General features: G+C 44.3%; 2 protein-coding genes and 1 long non-coding RNA gene across 3 annotated transcripts in view; 1 reads left to right on the forward strand and 2 right to left on the reverse strand.

The window, feature by feature from the left end:
• Positions 1-61: 61 nt before the first annotated feature.
• On the reverse strand, positions 62-12,529 carry LOC110520356 (uncharacterized). Its single transcript, XM_021597617.3, has 9 exons — positions 12,369-12,529; positions 11,752-11,860; positions 11,512-11,621; positions 9,410-9,539; positions 9,039-9,242; positions 8,687-8,911; positions 4,356-4,501; positions 2,155-2,395; positions 62-2,050 (listed from the first exon to the last, which is right to left on the reverse strand). Exons 2-9 carry the CDS (start codon positions 11,839-11,841, stop codon positions 1,040-1,042), a joined length of 2,157 nt encoding a protein of 718 aa, XP_021453292.3. The 5' UTR covers positions 11,842-11,860; positions 12,369-12,529; the 3' UTR covers positions 62-1,039.
• A 1,233-nt stretch (positions 12,530-13,762) lies between these two features.
• On the reverse strand, positions 13,763-17,626 carry LOC110520358 (ankyrin repeat domain-containing protein SOWAHC-like). The gene is made up of 3 exons (XM_021597620.3): positions 16,621-17,626; positions 16,098-16,484; positions 13,763-15,980 (listed from the first exon to the last, which is right to left on the reverse strand). Exons 1-3 carry the CDS (start codon positions 17,416-17,418, stop codon positions 15,501-15,503), a joined length of 1,665 nt encoding a protein of 554 aa, XP_021453295.2. The 5' UTR covers positions 17,419-17,626; the 3' UTR covers positions 13,763-15,500.
• The window catches only part of LOC118964307 (uncharacterized), a 2,960-nt gene continuing 1,069 nt past the window's right edge, over positions 16,838-18,728 (forward strand). The window contains exons 1-2 of the long non-coding RNA XR_005051352.2: positions 16,838-16,924; positions 18,620-18,728. The exon at positions 18,620-18,728 is cut by the window's right edge and continues 57 nt beyond it. This is a non-coding gene — a long non-coding RNA (uncharacterized LOC118964307). The remainder of the gene's footprint in view (positions 16,925-18,619) is intronic.

The following is an 18,728-nucleotide window of genomic DNA, read 5'->3' on the forward strand; positions in this document are numbered from 1 at the left end:
ATCCATCCATTCAGAATATTCATCCATCCATTCAGAATATTCATCCAAAATAAATCACATATTTTCTGTCGTTTCTTTATTTCAACAAATAAAATGACACAGTGTGTTGAGGACATGCAGCCACCCATCAGAACAGAGAAACATGAGCATATACAGCAGATTGACGACCCCCTGAACCTTTATACAACCTATATACAACGTTACCCACTCACTCTGCTCTGTTCACACACTCATCAATAAGGCAAATTAAATGTACACAGACAGGCAGGCTCCTGGCTTGAACTAGCAGGAACACCATTCAAAAAGTTAACATGGTGACACTAGGCTTCAGTCTGGGGTTGGTGCGTCAAAACAAAGTCACCTACAATTCTCTCTCACCAGAACACTGCAGACATCATTAAATCTCACAGAACCACTTTATGTTCTAGTGACATCAAGTTAGAACTGAAACTACTGTCTAGTCTGGTGGTTAGACGTGGAATTCGGAAACGTGTGTCTGGTTAAGCTGTTGGACATTTTTTTGTCTGATTGTCTTTGGCTTCGTTCTCTTTATCCTAGGGGAAAACACTTGACTTAGACTTCAGCTGTCTATCTACTGAGACTGTGTGGTGTCTGGCCATAGGACTACAGATCCCTGCTCTAATACTGAACTACAGTTCCCAGAAACCCAGTAATATTGTTATTCTGAAACACAAAACAGGCCATTCACTGTGACCCTAAAAAGTTTAAGTATTTGTTCTATCTTTCCTCAAAGGAGACACATACTAACCAAGTGATCAAACTACAGTACATATGGCATCTACACTACATGTGTCAAACAGAACATAATAGCAGTGTAGCATTCTGTAACCTACAGATGAACGAAGAGCATTGGTGGAGGGAGGGAGAGAAAGAGGTGTGTGTGTGTGTGGAGACTGTAAGAAGCTGATATGGTCCAGAGACCGTGTGTAGCAGCATACAGAACCACCCTGACCGTGCATTACTTAAACTAGGCCCAGGCATAGGGTCCTCTTCTGTCTCCTCTGGCTGTGTTGACCGTTTAGTGTCGTCTGGAATAACTACTACTATGCTTCCTGGAGTCCCTGTCTCTATCGCTGCTCCTGTCTCCACTCCTCTCCTTCTCCCTGCTCCTGTCTTTCTCGCTGCTCCTCTCTCTACTCCTAGAGCTGCTGCTACTAGATCTGTGCCTGCTGTCTCTATGTCTATGTGTCCTCCTCAATCTGCTGTGGCTCCTCCCACTAGAGCTTCTGCTCCAATCACGGCTCGTGCTCCTGCTGCTGCAGCCCCGTCCATGGTGACTGTGTCTCCTGTGGATACAACTACCACTCCTCCCCCTGCTATAGCTTCTCTTCTTCTTAGAACTACCACTTCTCCTCCGTCTGCTATCACTTCTCCTTCTCCTCTGACTATCACTACTCTTTCTACTAGAGCTTCTTCTTTTCCTGCTACCGCTGCGTGTCCGGCTGTACCACCTCCTGCCCCGGCTGTGGGACCGACTCCTCTCCCTCACCTCTCTACTTCTCAATCCATAACCTCTTCTCTCCTCCATGCCTCCTTCCCTGTCCTCTCTGCCCCCTCGCCTCTCCTCCCATTCTCCTCGCCTCTTCTCCCTCTCTCCTATCTGTTTCTCAGTGACGTGTGATCGTACGGTAGCTCTGGGGCTCTCCTCTCCCCTTGGTCTAACCCCGTTCACCCCCAGGGCCCTGGCCGTCTTCCCCAGGTCGGAGCTCTCTCCCCTGGGCATGGTCAGGGCAGAGGGCTGGGTGATAGAGGTCTGGTTCTCTCCCTTTCCTCCAGCCTTCTTCAGCAGGTTACTAACCAGTCTCTCCCTCAGCTCTCTCTCTCTGCGTTGCAGATCCAAGGCACGCCCCTTCTCTAACTCCACACGTCTCAGCTCCGCCTCCTGCTCCCGCCTGCAGGCCTCGAGCTGCTTCTGCCGCGCTAACTCCTCCTTCTGCCTGGCTAACTCCTCCTTTTGCCTGGCTAACTCCTCCTTCTCTTGCTCCTCTCTTTCCGCTCTCTCTTTCTCCTGCTGCTGCTGTTTCAGAGCCTGGGGGAAGGGAGAGAGAAATGATTAAGTGGTTCCTATCAGCATGTTTCCGTATTGAATGTTCAATGGCGCCATATATCAAGTGTCTGTAGTTGTGTGTGTACCTTGGCCCTGCCCAGTAGTTCAGCCATAAGGCGTATAGACTCCAGGTTCCGCTGAGCCAACAACAGCCTTCTCTCCTCCGTCGCGATCTTCAACTGCAACTTCTTCTGCTCCACCTCCTGCCTCCTCTTCACCTTCTTTATGTTCCTCTTCTCTTCCCTCTCTCTCAGCTTCTGCTCTCGTTTCCGTATCCTCTCCACTTTCCTCTGCACCTTTTCCTCCTCCTCCACCTCTTTGTGTTTCCTACAACCACAGCAGAAGCATGGTACATCATCTAGTCTAATACATAGTTCTGCTACTGTCAACCAATACAGGCCCCAGTATCCTAGTTCCTACCAGTGGAGGCTCCTCAGAGGAGGAAGGGCAGGACCAATTCTCCTCAGTGAATTTCATAAAAATAAAAATAGTGAAACACTTAAAAAGTTTCCTTTTTGGATAAACCTATACTAAATATATTCACGGCACCAAATAATTGATTAAAACACAATCTTTTGAAATGAAGGTCTACAGTAGCCTCAACTATGTAGGGTAGCACCATGGTGTAGCTGGAGTACAGCTAGTTTCTGTACAATGACTTCAATAAAAGAACTTAGGAGGCTCGTGGATCTCACCCCCTTCCATAGACTTACACAGTAATTATGACAACTTCCGGAGGACGTCATCCAACATATCAGAGCTCTTGCAGCATATTGTCCACCCAATCAAAGGATCAAAGTCTAGATCAAAATCCAGTACTGAAAGCATAAGCTACAGCTAGCTAGCACTTCAGTGCAAACAATGTGGTGAATAGTTTACTGAAAGACAGTAGTTGAACAGTTAAAAAAAAAAATATTGAAGAAGCAAAAGAGAGAGAGATAGCTAGCTTTATTTCATTTCCCCCCCTATTTCACTTAGCTAGCAAATGCCGCTAGCTAATTTAGCCTATTCAAACACCCAGCTCAAACAGAGAGGGATGCTATGTTAGCTAGCTGGCTCTGGCTATCCAACACGGTAACTCTTCCATGTCAAGGTAAGCTTTTGGTTTTAATAATTTATTGCCACCGGGCCCTGCCGGTGTAACTGCTAAACTGCTTGCTAACTGTACACTGTACTGCATGATTGTAACGGGTTTACTAACACGTTAGTTCTAGTAGCTATGTTAACTTCACGTTAACTAATATGGTGAGAATAATGTAGGCTGTGTGTAGTGGTTAACGGTTATAATATGTATAAGTATATATATATAAGGTTTGGCTTGAAAAGGTTTTCTCGCCTGATCACAGACAGCTGATATGTTGTGTACAGAAGTCCACAAGCGAAAGGAAAAGGTGAGGAGAGCGTGTAGATGCAAATTATCCAATGATTGAAAAGATCATGCTGTTTGTGTGTGGCTGTTATGAAAGTGAACTGTGTTTGCGTGTGATCGGGGTGTATTCACTCTGCCGATTCTGTTGAAAGACTTTTCTTAAACTGAAGCAAATGGAACGAAATGAGGATAAACATACCCGAATTGGTCCAAAAGAAACTAATTTGCAACTGTTAGACCAATGATTACACCCTAGATCAGCAAGATGCAGGCAATATTTTCAAGGGAGTATTGAATGTATCAATGTCTTACCATGATTAGTTAAATTTCTCTCGACCTGTGCACCTACATTGTAAACTTTCATTCACAGGCTGGGTTGTAGCAACCTCATGAGTATCATGTAGAGTATCATGTAGTAGCCTAAACCTATCAATGTTACATTGAACTGGGTGAATGGAATATGAATGACAGTCATCCAATACGCTGTAATAAAAAAAAAAACGTCCTCCCTCATCTTAAACGACACCGACCGCCACTGGTTCCTACCACCTTCTGTTCGCAGATCTGGACTGGATGGGTGACCACAATATGGTGGAAGCACCTCTCTACACACTTGAAGACTAGGTCATTTACTTTTAAAGGTAATTTATGGTTGAGCTGTGTTTACCATTAAAGTAGTCCCTGCAAACGTCGGGCTAATGCCTTTGAAAGACGCTTTGTTGGCTGTATATTGACCTGTGCTATTGCGCGATTCGGATTGAATCCCGGCCTAAGAGCCATCACCATGACTAAGATCACGGTAGAGACACGTAAGAAGCAAGGACTAGGAAAACGGTAGGGCCAGTAAAGAAGAAAGGATTAGATAGACAGGGGTCAGTGTTTTCAGACCAAGCACATTAATTATTTTCCTCACTATACCTCTCCTCCTCCTTGCGTTCCTCCTCCTCCTTCTCTCTGCGTTTCTGCTCCTCCCTCTGTCTCTCCAGCTCCTGTATTCTCAGTCGTTCCTGCTGGCGTCTCTTCAGAGCCACATCACTCAGGTGCTTACTGGTGTCAAAGGTCACCTGACAGACAAATAGAAAAATACAGTGAGTCCTAATTAGAGTTGGGGTAGGACTGCAGGGTGCACTAGTGACACTCAGGTCACCTGACAAAAAGACAGACAGACATGCTACTCTCCTAACACCCCCTCCTCCTCATCTCCTCCCCTCATTCTCTTAATTTGGGTTGAGAGGCTTTGACCCCTGTGGATTAGACACTCAGATCTCTCTCCTCATTTCTCCCTCTGCCCCGCCCTCTTTCTCTCCATCCTCTTCATTAAGGCAGTACGGCTTAGTTTTGGATTAGGGACCAGGTCCCTGGTTTAGCCCAGTGATCATTAGAATTATAATACGGCCCTGACTTTCATTTCACTAAAAGGCCTTAAACCTGTTGCCCTACACAAGCTTTTCTGTACTGACTCTAACCCTCCCTTCTCATTAACTAACACACAACAGGACAATCCCCTCAACCCTAACCCAGATCTAACCCAGCCTTACCGCCTCTCTCTTCTATTGATGTTTCATCCCTCTTAGTGTGGTTATATACACTGAGTGTATACAACATTAAGAACACCTGCTCTTTACATGACACACTGACCAGGTGAAAGCTATGATCCCTTATTGATGTCACCTGTTAAATCCACTTCAATCAGTGTACATGAAGGGGAGGAGACTGGTTAAATAACTATTTTTAAGCCTTGAGACAATTGAGACATAGATTGTGGATGTGTGCCATTCAGAGGGTGAATACGCAAGACAAAATATTTAAGTGCCTTTGAACAAGGTAAGGTAGTAGGTGCCAGGCACACCAGTTTGTGTCAAAAACGACAAATCTGCTGGGTTTTTCACGCTCAACATTTTCTCGTGTGTATCAAGAATGGTCCACCACCCAACTTGCCAACTGTGAGAAGCATTGGAGTCAACATGGGCCAGCATCCCTGTGGAACGCTTTCGACACCTTGTAGTCCATGCCCTGAAGAATTTAGTCTGTTCTGAGGGAAAGGGGGGGGGGTGCAATTCAATATTAGGAAGGTGTTCTTAATGTTTTGGACACTGTATGTTTGTGCCTGTTTATTTATTTTTATTTCACCTTTATTTAACCAGGTAAGCCAGTTGAGAACAAGTTCTCATTTACAACTGCGACCTGGCCAAGATAGTGCGACAAAAAAACAAACACAAAGTAACACATGGGAAAACAAACGTACAGTCAATAACACAATAGAGAAATATATGTACAGTGTGTGAAAATGTAGTAAGATTAGGAAGGTAAGGCAATAAATAATTACAATTTAGCTTTAACAGAGTGATAGATGTGCAGATGATGATGTGCAAGTGGAGATACTGGGGTGCAAAAGAGCAAAACATTTTTTTTTTTTACAAGTAACAATATGGGGATGAGGTAGTTGGGTGTGCTATTTACAGATGGGCTGTGTGCAGGTACAGTGATTGGTAAGCTGCTCTGACAGCTGATGCTTAAAGTTAGAGAGGGAGATAAAAGTCTCCAGCTTCAGTGATTTTTGCAATTCGTTGCAGTCATTGGCAGCAGAGAACTGGAAGGAGAAGCAGCCAAAGGAGGTGTTGGCTTTGGGAATGATCAGTGAAATATACCTGCTGGAGCACGTGCTATGGGTGGGTGCTGCTATGGTGACCAGTGAGCTGAGATAAGGCGGGGCTTTACCTAGCAAAGACTTATAGATGACCTGGAGCCAGTGAGTTTGGCGACAAATATGTAGCGAGGGCCAGCCAATGAGAGTATACAGGTCGCAGTGGTGGGTAGTATATGGGGCTTTTGTGACAAAACGGATGGCACTGTGATAGACTACATCCAATTTGCTGAGTAGAGTGTTGGAGGCTATTTTGTAAATGACATCGCGAAGTCAAGGATCGGTAGGATAGTTCAGTTTTACGAGGGTATGTTTGGCAGCATGAGTGAAGGAGGCTTTGTTGCAAAATAGGATGCCGATTCTAGATTTAATTTTGGATTGGAGATGCTTAATGTGGGTCTGGAAGGAGAGTCTGACCAAACACCTAGGTATTTGTAGTTGTCCACATATTCTAAGTCAGAACCGTCCAGAGTAGTGATGCAAGTCGTGCGGGCGGGTGTGGGCAGCAATCGGTTGAAGAGCATGCATTTAGTTTTACTAGCATTTAAAATCAGTTGGAGGCCACGGAAGGAGTGTCGAATGGCATTGTAGCTTGTTTGGAGGTTAGTTAACATAGTGTCCAAAGAAAGGCCAGATGTATACAGAATGGTGTCGTCTGCATAGAGGTGGATCAGAGAGTCATCAGCAGCCAGAGCGACATCAATGATATATACAGAGAAAAGAGTCGGCCCAAGAATTGAACCCTGTGGCACCCCCATAGAGACTGCCAGAGGTCCTGACAACATTCCCTCCGATTTGACACACTAAACTCTGTCTGAGAAGTAGTTGGTAAACCAGGCGAGGCAGTCATTTGAGAAACCAAGGCTATCGAGTCTGCCGATGAGAATGCAGTGATTGACAGAGTCGAAAGCCTTGGCCAGGTCGATGAAGACAGCTGCACAGTACTGTCTTTTATCGATGGCGGTTATGATATCATTTAGGACCTTGAGCGTGGCTGAGGTGCACCCATGACCAGCTTGGAAACCAGATTGCAAAGTGGAGAAGGTACGGAGGGATTCGAAATGGTCGGTGATCTGTTTGTTAACTTGGCTTTCGAAGATTTTAGAAAGGCAGGGCAGGATAGATATAGGTCTATAACAGCTTGGGTCTAGAGTGTCTCCCCCGTTGAAGAGGGGGATGACCGCAGCAGCTTTCCAATCTTTGGGGATCTCAGACGATATGAAAGAGGTTTCAACAGCGTTGTAATAGGGGTTGCAGATAATTTCGGAAGATAATTTTAGAAAGAGAGGGTCCAGATTGTCTAGCCCAGCTGATTTGCAGGGATCCAGATTTTTCAGAACATCAGCTGTCTGGATTTGAATGACAGAGAAGCGGGAGGGACTTGGGCAAGTTTTTGCGGGGGGTGCAGAGCTGTTGGCCAGGGTAGGGGTAGTCAGGTGGAAAGCATGGCCAGCCGTAGAAAAATACTTATTGAAATGATTGATTATCGTAGATTTATCAGTGGTGACAGTGTTTCCTAGCCTCAGTGCAGTAGGGGCAGCTGTGAGGAGGTGCTCTTATTCTCCATGAAATTTAGTGCCCCAAAGCGTTCTGGAATTAGTGCTACAGGATGCACATTTCTGTTTGAAAAAGCTAGCCTTAGGTTTCCTAACTGATTGTGTATATTGGTTCCTGACTTTCCTGAAAAGTTGCATACCACCGGGGCTATTCGATGCTAATGCAGTACGAAACAGGATGGCGTGAACCAATGGCTATATCTGTTCTTAGTTCTACATTTTCTGAACGGGGCATGCTTATTTAAGATGGTGAGGAAAGCACTTTTAAACAGCAATCAGGCATCCTTTACTGACGGGATGAGGTCAATATCCTTCCATGATACCCGGGCCGGGTTGATTAGAAAGGCCTGCTCGCTGAAGTGTTTTAGGGAGCGTTTGACAGTGATGAGGGGTGGTCGTTTGACCGCAGACCGATTACAGATGCAGGCAATGAGGCAGTGATTGCTGATATCCTGGTTGAAGACAGCAGAGGTGTAGTTAGAGGGCAAGTTGGTCAGGATGAGGGTGCCTGCGTTACGGATTTAGGGTTGTACCTGGTAGGTTCCTTGATAATTTGTGTGAGATTGAGGGCATCTAGCTTAGATTGTAGGACGGCCGGGGTGTTAAGCATATCCCAGTTAAGGTCACCTAACAGTATGAACTCTAATGATAGATGGGGGGCAATCAACTCACATATGGTGTCCAGTGCACAGCTGGGGGCTGAGGAGGGTCTATAACAAGCGGCAACAGTGAGAGACTTATTTCTGGAAAGGTGGATTTCTTAAAGTAGAAGCTCGAATTGTTTGGGCACAGACCTGGATAGTATGACAGATCTCTGCAGGTTAACTCCACCCCCTTTGGCAGTGCTATCTTGTCAGAAAATGTTGTAGTTGGGGATGGAAATTTCAGAATTTTTGGTGGCCTTCCTAAGCCAGGATTCAGACATGGCTAGGACATCAGGGTTGGCAGAGTGTGCTAAAGCAATGAATAAAACAAACTTAGGGAGGAGGCTTCTGATGTTAACATGCATGAAAATATTTGTAGCATGGATAGTGTGTGTAGTTCAGTACCTTGATGTTGCAGGCCACAGCCTTGCCATCCTCTCCTTTGTACATGAGCTTCATGCCTCTCAGTGTGTCCATGGCCTTGGCGAAGCCATCATAATCCTGATACTGGACGTACGCCTCAAAGTTAAGATGGCCGCCGAAGGTGAAGGTGTTGAAGTTCTTATCAAGAGTGTCCTCTCTGTACGGGTCCAGCATGGGGATGTCCACCTGACGCACCGGACCAAAACCCTGGGAGGAGATGGGGGTTAGGGGTTGTGTACGTTAGGGTTGGTGGGGATGTGTGTGTTAGGGTGATTGATTGATCGATCGATGATGGATTGAGTGATTGCTAGGTATATGTTGCATCCCTCCGTACCTGGAAGACCGCCTGCAGGGCGGTCTCGGAGGGCCGGTCGGGGGGTCCGTCAGGCAGGATAAACCAGCGACAGGGCAGGCCCTCCAGGTGGATGGTGTCTGGCCTCTCTCCTGGAACAGTATCGTTCATGTCCTTGGCGTCACGGAAGAACGAGTCCCAATCATAACGTGTCGGGAAGTCCATCTTATTCTCTACCGCACGCACCTAGACATCCCACAGAGAAATTATTCATTTATTATCAGTCGATTGGGAGAAAGAGAGTTCTGTTTTGCAAGAACCTGGGGAAGGCTGTCCATGACCAAAAATACAGACTGTTACACTTTACATTTCCCCCGTACATTTTCAAGCCTACACAACATTATCTCCGCTACCTTGAGTATGTCAGTGAAGCCGCTGAGTTTGATGCTCTTCCCATCCAGTTTGGCCAGCAGGATCTTCACCACCCCTCTATTCTCCACTTCGCCCTCAAAACGGATGAAGTCCATGGTGCTCTTAGAGATCCTGCGGAGAGACAGAGGTGGGATGTTTACCTCTCCATACAATACATATCAGTACCAGAAAATATTGATACCAGGCAACCCATTTGCCATATTATCAGTATTGTCACAGTTTAATGTTGGTTATTGTAGAGTTATTAGCTTGGTTAAAGCTATAACACCACACATAGAAAACATGTGGCCTATGACTAACAGTATGAATATTTTCCTATAGATAGGGGCAATTGCATGGTGACAGGGTGATGCTGAGACTCAAATGTTTCACTTTAAAGTGTACAGTACCAGTCAACCTTCTCATTCAAGGGTTTTTCTTTATTTCTACATTGTAGAATAATAGTGAAGATATCAAACCTATGAAATAACACATATGAATTAATGTAGTAACCAACAAAAAGTGTTAAACAAATCAAAACAGATTTTATATTTGAGATTCCTCAATGTAGCCACCATTTGCCTTGATGACAGCTTTGCACACTCTTGGCATTCTCTCAACCAGCTTCATGAGGTAGTCACCTGGAATGCAAATCAATTAACAGGTGGGTCTTGTTAAAAATTAATTTGTGGAATTTCTTTCCTTCTTAATGAGTTTGAGCCAATCAGCTGTGTTGTGACAAGGTAGAGGTGGCATACAGAAGACAGCCTTATTTCGTAAGAGACCAATTCCATATTACGGCAAGAAGAACAGTCCATCATTACTTTAAGACATTAAGGTCAGTCAATACGGAAAATGTCAAGTATTTTGAACGTTTTTTTCAAGTGCAATCGCAAAAACCATCAAGCGCTATGATGAAACTGTCTCTCATGAGGACCGCCACAGGAAGGGAAGACCAAGAGTTACCTCTGCTGAAGAAAAGTTCATTAGAGTTACCAGTCTCAGAAATTGCAGCCCAAATAAATGCTTCTCAGAGTTCAAGTAACAGACACATCTCAACATCAACTATTCAGAGAATGCGTGAATCAGGCCTTCATGGTTAAATTGCTGCAAAGAAACCACTACTAAAGGACACCAATAAGAAGAGACTTGCTTGGGCCAAGAAACACGAGCAATGGACAGGTGGAAATCTGTCCTTTAGTCTGAGGAGTCCAACTTTGCGATTTTTGATTCCAACCCGCCATGTCTTTGTGAGACGCAGAGTTGGTGTCCGAATGTGTGTTTCCCACTGTGAAGCATGGAAGATGAGGTGTGATGGTGCTTTGCTGGTGACTGTCTGTGATTTATTTAGAATTCAATGCACACTTAACCAGCATGGCTAACACAACATTCTGCAGCGATACGCCATCCGATCTGGTTTGGGCTTAGTGGGACTATAATATTTTTTTCAACAGGACAATGGCCCAACACACCTCCAGGCTGTGTAATTGCTATTTGACAAAGAAGGAGAGTGATGGAGTGCTGCATCAGATGACCTGGCCTCCACAATCACCCGACCTCAACCCAATTGAGATGGTTTGGGATGAGTTGGACCGTGGAGCGAAGGAAAAGCAGCCAATAAGTGCTCAACATTTGTGGGAACTCTTTCAAGACTATTGGAAAACATTCCAGGTGAAGCTGGTTGAGAGAATGCCAAGAGTGTGCAAAACTGTCAAAGGCAAAGGGTAGCTACTTTGAAGAATCTCAAATATAAAATATATTTGATTTCTTTAACACTGTTTTGGTTACTACATGATTCCATATGTTATTTCATAGTTTTGATATCTTCTACTGTGTAGAAAATAGTACAATTTTATTTGAAGAACTGTTTGGTAACAGAATGATGGCTCAAACAGTCATTCTGTTACCAAACGTTGCATCTGAACTGTTCTTCAAGTAAATGTGTTATTGTAAAATTTTTATTGGAAATTGTTAAAAGTCATCCTTGTGCATATAGTTGTATGGTTTGTTTTGCAATCATTGGTTTATGTTTGACATACATTTTAAAGTGAAAAAGCATATTGTCAGCATGACTGTTACTGTGGAATTGCCTACCCATGCCTACCTGAGGGCAGAGAACTGTTCAGGAGCTACCATGGCCTTCAACCTCTCCATCACTTCCCAGTTAGAGATGCTCTTCCCAGGCAGCTTCAGCTGGGGCAGTGCCACACTCACCTGAAAGAGAAATCATTCAATACATATCACAATACATGCTCACCTGGAAGTCAAATACATTAAGTTGGAGATGCTCATTTAACTACTTTAGGTCCAAGTGTATGTGACAGTATAGATGTGTATAATTCACCGTCATCTTGGCGATGGGTTTCAAGAACAGGTTGTACTCCTGACACAGACACACCGCCTCAGTGGTGTCATGGACGATGGTGGTCATCATGACACCCGACTACAGAAAGCTGGGGGGTGAAGAGAAAGAGGGGGGTGAGAGAGAGGAGATAGTCAATGGGATCCGTGTGGAAAATGTGTAGATGTGCTGTGTCTTTCAAACACTAATTGCCTACCATCACTGGATATCACTGGCCAGCCAACTAACTATAATTCATACAGAAACCGCCAATTAATGTATTTATTTTGCTAGCTACTGTAACGTTAGCTAATAGTATATCATTTCAAACATTAGCCATGATCTTGGCGTCTTTTATCGAGTTACTGGATAGCAGACATCACTGTGACACATTTGGTAGTAAACTAGATAAGTATCCGATATGTAGCTAGTTAGCACTGAAACTAAAAACCAAAGATAGCTAGCCAACTAGCTGCTATCGTTACGACTGAGTGGTTTCAGATAGCTAGCACAGCAGTTACAGTAACGTTAGCTGGCTAACGGTAACCAATGCGGCCGCAGCACTTTTACCCTCAAAACAAACACTAATCATTTACAGTTAGTGACGTATATACACCAACCTGTTTCACCAGCAGCTAAATATATGTACTTTATGTTGTTTGTATGTGTTAAAACGAGAATATGTTCACAATACGTCAGTTAACTGCAGTTATCTCCACAACAAATGAAGCTACTGGCGGAAACTTTAGAGTTGGATGAACTTTGAACCTACCATAGACATACGAAAGCCTTTTACTGTAGGATTAAACATTTATCGCCACCTTGCGACGATTCCTGAAGCGCATTTGTGCATACCGTAATGATTTACTAACGAAATTAAGAAATATTTTGATTGAATATGTAACATATGACATTTCTTAATCTTTTTTTAAATACAAAATCGTGCACGGATAAATTGCAAATTGTCAACAACAAAAAATGGTATCAAAAGTATCTACTAGAGAGCAGCAAACGTCATGATTACATTTTGACAAAACATAATATTGGCAAATACACTTTTCCTTTCGTCTTTCTAAGATTTCTGCAAATGGAAACCTACGGCTGGAGTAGGCATGAGAGTAGGGGAAGTAGAATGAGCACCCCAATAGAGTGAAGTACAGAGAGCAGCACCCCGCTCTCTCTTTCCTCCCTCTCTCATCCCTCTCATTGATTCAGCGGTGCTATAGAGAGCTAGAGCCCCGGGCAGTAAAGTTGGCACAGTTTCCCTGAAAAGATGTGGAGGAATTTACATAATAGGCATTATTCCCCTCAGTGTGTATGTAGGTCAGGCAAGCAGCCATGAAGCCCTGGCAGCACTCACCCGGTTCTGTTCTGCTGTGCACCCTGCTCTGTCATCATCACAGATAAACTGAACTTCAGTCATTTTTTTTACAAGAAGATAAATTGGTCACTTCTTTGCAGGGGCAACTCAGTACTAAACTCCCTTCAGTACAGATTAGGGACAGCACTTGACTTGGGCACCTCAAATGTTCTACTGATTGAGCTCCTGTTCCTCTTATAGAATATTAGCTCAAAAGTATTGTGGAGCTCTTACACCTAAATATAAACAGTACCAACACACAAAATGAGTACCGTAACCTATTTCAAGTCAAGCACTGATTAGGGATGAGAGGAGAAATGAGGGAGGATACGAGAGATGAGGGAGGAGAGGAAAGAGGAGAGCAGAGACACATCATGAACACAACAGGTGCTGACTGGGAGTTGACTGTGAACAGTAACAGGTGCATAGCAGCTCCATCAAACAGCCTGATCACCTGCAGAGTAATGAATACTAGATTAACCTCAACTGTTTATAGCCAATCAAAGAGCATCAATAATTCAACCACACCACAGCAGACCTATCATTACGTTTCAGCATTAGTCTCGTATAGACATTCAATATATATAGCAATACCTCTGTGTAAAGTAATTGTATACTTCTGCTTTGACTGCAAAAACACACAGGCGTCAGATGTATGAAAACAGTTATTGCTTTATTTCCCCAATAAGATTCAAAGTGAAAAGAAGGGGCACTATGAAAGGAATCTGGGAAGAGAGGAGAAACATTCAAGTGTATAAAACATATACAATGGCTCAAAACTGGAGAGAAATCAGACAATATCAGACAGACAGACAGACAGACAGACAGACAGACAGACAGACAGACCAAGAAAACACATAGACAGACACAGACAGACAGGCAGTGCACAGCATCTTTGCATTCATCCAACATTAGGAAAAGTGACATCAGGTGCCCAGCAGTCAGACTGGTCTGTACAATATGCAGTATTTATCTATAGTATACAAGGACAATGACGACATCTAAACTGCAAAATATGAGTGAGGAACTTCAGCTCAACACTACGATGATCATGCTGGAGAATTTGAGGGTATGTCCAAAAACATTTGAAATATTAACAGTCATTTATTGTGAGAAAATATAGGTAAAAATATTCAGGGACATTTGTTCCACAGAATGAAAACATGTATTTATTCTATGGTAAATTCATGAACAAGTAAAAAACATGATTGAATAAATGACTGTTTGTAGAGCAGGGTCTGTGGAATGGGCCATAGATGCACAGTATGTCCTACTCAATTGGCTACAGTTTTGCCTATATGGGTTTGATCTGCTGTAAAGAAAACCAAGTGATTACTTTTTCTTTCTTTTTTACATGGGGACTCCTTTTCCCCCCATCTCAACTAGGAGTTCTGACCCTTTCTTTTTTTACATGGGGACTCCTTTTCCCCCATCTCAACTAGGAGTTCTGACCCTTTCTTTTTTACATGGGGACTCCTTTTCCCCCATCTCAACTAGGAGTTCTGACCCTTTCTTTTTTACATGGGGACTCCTTTTTCCCCCATCTCAACTAGGAGTTCTGACCCTTTCTTTTTTACATGGGGACTCCTTTTTCCCCCATCTCAACTAGGAGTTCTGACCCTTTCTTTTTTACATGGGGACTCCTTTTTCCCCCATCTCAACTAGGAGTTCTGACCCTTTCTTTTTCTATTCCTGACCATTTCAGGAATAGACCATTCACAGTCTAGCGAATGTAACTTAAAATGTGCAGAGTTTTTCTAACTTTACTGCTGGTAAAACATCTACACAATCCATAGGTTATAGACTCACCTATTTCATTCTGGTTAAACCTCCAAAGTGACATGTGCAGTTACATCGAGATTCGTGTTGAAGGTGTTCAGTGATTATTTTGACTTGTCTTTATAATAATTGTAGAAGTTAAATAATTATGTTAAATATATTAAAGAATTATGTAGAGGTAATTACTGTAAGCAGCACCTTAAATCCCCACAGGATTCAGATCTATTGAGTGAACATTTTTCGTACAGCAAAATGATCCCAGATCTATTTCTCAGTAATCTCTCGTGGACAGATTACAGAAACATAAACGGTAGGAGCATCTGACCAAATTACGCAATATTTTAGTTCTGGGATTAATTTCCCAGTGACTAGTAAACGGTGCCAAATCTAAACTTGAAAGTAGGCCTACAGTTCTCAGACCCAGGTTAAGCCTACACCTGGATGGAAAAGCATGCTCATGTTTTTTAGTCCAGGACTAAATGTAATATGTGTTGGGTGGAAACTGGGCCCTTAGTACTAGATCCCATGTCATAATGGTATCATAATCAGTAGGCTGGTTATTAGGGCCGCCTTTGATCTGTTACTGCATGTGCGATTCTAACACTGCAGTGACTTATCCAAACAGATTGGAAATTGGTCTGCCTTTGAGGGGGCTGGTTGGGCTGGTCTCCCCCCTTTCTCCCTCCTCCACTCCCTCCCCCGTCCCTCTGAAGGAGGTGCTGTGGATGATCTGGGTCTTATGGCGTCCCCGGTGGAGCCGTGCGTTGATCCGACTCAGAGATGACTTCCTCTGAACAGCCTTGCTCCTTCCTGCCCCCCCTCCCCTCACCTCCCCCCCCTCCCCTGATCCGTTCAGCAGCCTCAGTGGGTTCAGGTTGGACTGGAGAACTCTGGGTAATCTCCACCGCCCTTGTGCCCCACTGTCTGCGTTCTCCGTGTCTGATTCTCCTCCTCCTACAGGGCTGGTCCCACCCCCTGGCTCCAGGGCTGCAGTAGAGGGGGCTCCAGGGGGAAGGTACTGGCCAGCTCTCCTCCCACTGTAATCTCTGGCCTCTGGGTCTACAGACCACTGGTCTACCAGCACATGCACCACCTGACAATCACAGCACAGAAAACTTGATTTAAACCACCTAACAAGTACGCCACAGAAAACAATATCAGTGGACAGGGCAGGGCAGGGTGGAGGGCAGGGCAGGAGGAGAGCACCTACCTGTGTGTGTCCATGCATAGCAGCCAGGTGAAGGGGAGTGTACCCAGCACTAGAGCGTACATTAACATCCACAGGGACATTGTTCTGCTTGGCATGCTCCAGTAGCTGTGTCAACAGCTCCTCGTTGCCCTGCTTGGCAGCCCAGTGGAGGCAGGAGAAGCCCGTCACAAAGTCCCTCTTGGTCAGCAGGCTGGGGTCCAGGATTAGCAGCGGATACAGACTGTCCCACTGGCCGTCCGAGGCACACAGCATCCACTCGTGCTCCAGGGGGTCCAAGGCCACTGAGACACAGTCCCCGTCTGCAGACGACAGGAGAGAGGTGGAGTCACCGTCGCTCCTGACAGAGTCTCTGAGACGAGAGCCGCGGTTGATCAGAGACCGACGTACCTGGAGACAGGCAAAGACAGAAAGGAACAATTAGTAGGCTACATCTCAGAAATGGCAGCCTAAACAACCTTAGGCCAGAACCAGTGTTGAAAATCTGTACATACAATAGAATAAAATAAAAGTGTGAGTAGTCTACCTGTGGGGAACTGCTCATCATCAGCTCTATGAAGTTCCTGCGGCTGCTCTTGGGGGTGTTCCAGTCTCCATCCAGTCCCTCCCACCCACCGTCCTCTGACAGAGCGCTGGTCAGCAGAGCCTTCTGGGAGCCCCGGGAGGTCCTCCTACTTCCCCTCACCTGCACCTGTCCAGCCAAAACACTTGAGTCTGTCCCCAGTGCTGGAGCTGACTCTCTCCTCCTCCTGTCTCTTAGCTTCACCTCTCCACCTGAGAAGGTATCATCACTAACTTCTCTAAGCTTCACCTCTGTGACTCCAACTGAGGTAACATCACTAACTTTACCTTCCTCTAGGCAGCATGGATGATGAAGATTACCGTTTGATTTCATGTCATTATCAAGCCAAGATAGGGCGTCGGGTGCATTTGAGTCTTTTTCAGGTGAATCACATTTATCACTAGAATGTCCGTTTCCATCTCGGCTGACATTGCTGCTCCCATCCCGTTCTCCAGATTCAGATAGTGGGCGGTCCCTACCACACACCCCGTTGCCGTTACTCTCTCCATCGTTGCCAGGGTCTGTGTGCTTCACGGACCTTGTGCTGTTTTCCTTCAAACACACGAATTTCATTCCATCCTCCAGTTTTATGAAAGCAACGCTGTCAACGTGACGGTTCAACCTTTCATTGAACAGTGTTTTCTTTGACGCATCACTTTTCCACACGGATTCAAAATGATCAATCAGGTCCATATGTCTGACCAACCCTCCTCTCTCCGTTAGGAACTCCAGTACGGCTTGTTCTGTGCATTCGGTCGCCATTTGGAATAAATTGTGGAAATAGCCAACACAATAATAACAATTTAAAATGTTTCTTTCCCACGTTGCATCGTTTCATCCGTGCATCACTAACAGGTTGAAGTACGCCGATAACAGCATATTCATTATCACCATCATCCTAATCCCTACTCTCCGATTCTCTCCTCCAAGAGACAAACCGTGTGTGACAGACAGGGGTCGCAGTAGCATCAAAACATCATCCCCTCCCATAGCAACGTAATTAGAGATCAGTGAAACTGGCATACTTGTTTGGCCATTTTGGATCCAAAGTTCTGTTTGAAATTAACAGGGGTTCCATCCCTGATAGAGCCACCATGGTAGCTGTGGAAGGTTTTCATTTGGATGATACCATTGTGTTTAAAGAAGGGGTTACCAATCATTTATGTAAGTGCAACGTTATCTACAATCATACAAACCGCTGCTGTTCACAAAGAAAGTGAAAAATTCCCGAAATGAAGCCTAAAATTGCGTTTTATTTATGTGAATTGCAGAGTTTAAAAAAAATAGGGGTTCAACAAGGGTTCTTCTAAGATCCTCAAAGTTCCTTGAAGAACCTTGGGGTTCTTGACACCGAAAAATGCCCCCAAAAGGTTCTTCCAAGAACAGTCCTAGCATGCTTGCTATTATGAAAATCGAATTATTGCTTGCGCCGTGCCCAAGAACAGCCCTTAGCCGTGAGATATTGGCCATATATTCAATTAAATTCAAGGGGCTTTATTGGCATGGGAAACATGTGTTAACATTGCCAATGCAAGTGGGGTAGATAATATACTAAAGTGAAATAAACAATCAAAATTAACAGTAAACATTACACATACAGAAGTTTCAAAACAATAAAGACATTACAAATGTCATATTACGTATATAAACATATATCACAAACCCCCGAGGAGCCTTATTGCTATTATAAACTGGTTACCAACGTAATTAGAGCAGTAAAACGAAATGTTTTGTCATACCCTTGGTGGTCTGATATACCATGGCTTTCAGCCAATCAGAATTCAGGGCTCAAACCACCCAGTTTATAAAGGGAAATAATGCACGCTTTAGAATGCCCTTCAAGGCTATCTGAAAGGAGTATTCAACAATGCCTGGTATAAGTTAGAATATGATAAACACTATTGCTGCATTGGGTGCAGATGACTAAACTGCTCCCTTATTTTGTGTGTGTCTATGTCTACAGGTATACTGACGAGGAGGCACACAAACGTATGTGCAATTGGTGTTGGTTTGCTGCATAATGTTATGCAGATCACGTGTATCATCTACAGTTAATTGTAATGGTTTCTCGA

This window comes from Oncorhynchus mykiss, chromosome 3 (genome assembly GCF_057628025.1).
Source record: "Oncorhynchus mykiss isolate SJ-2025 chromosome 3, ASM5762802v1, whole genome shotgun sequence".
NCBI classification, from domain to species: Eukaryota; Metazoa; Chordata; class Actinopteri; order Salmoniformes; family Salmonidae; genus Oncorhynchus; species Oncorhynchus mykiss.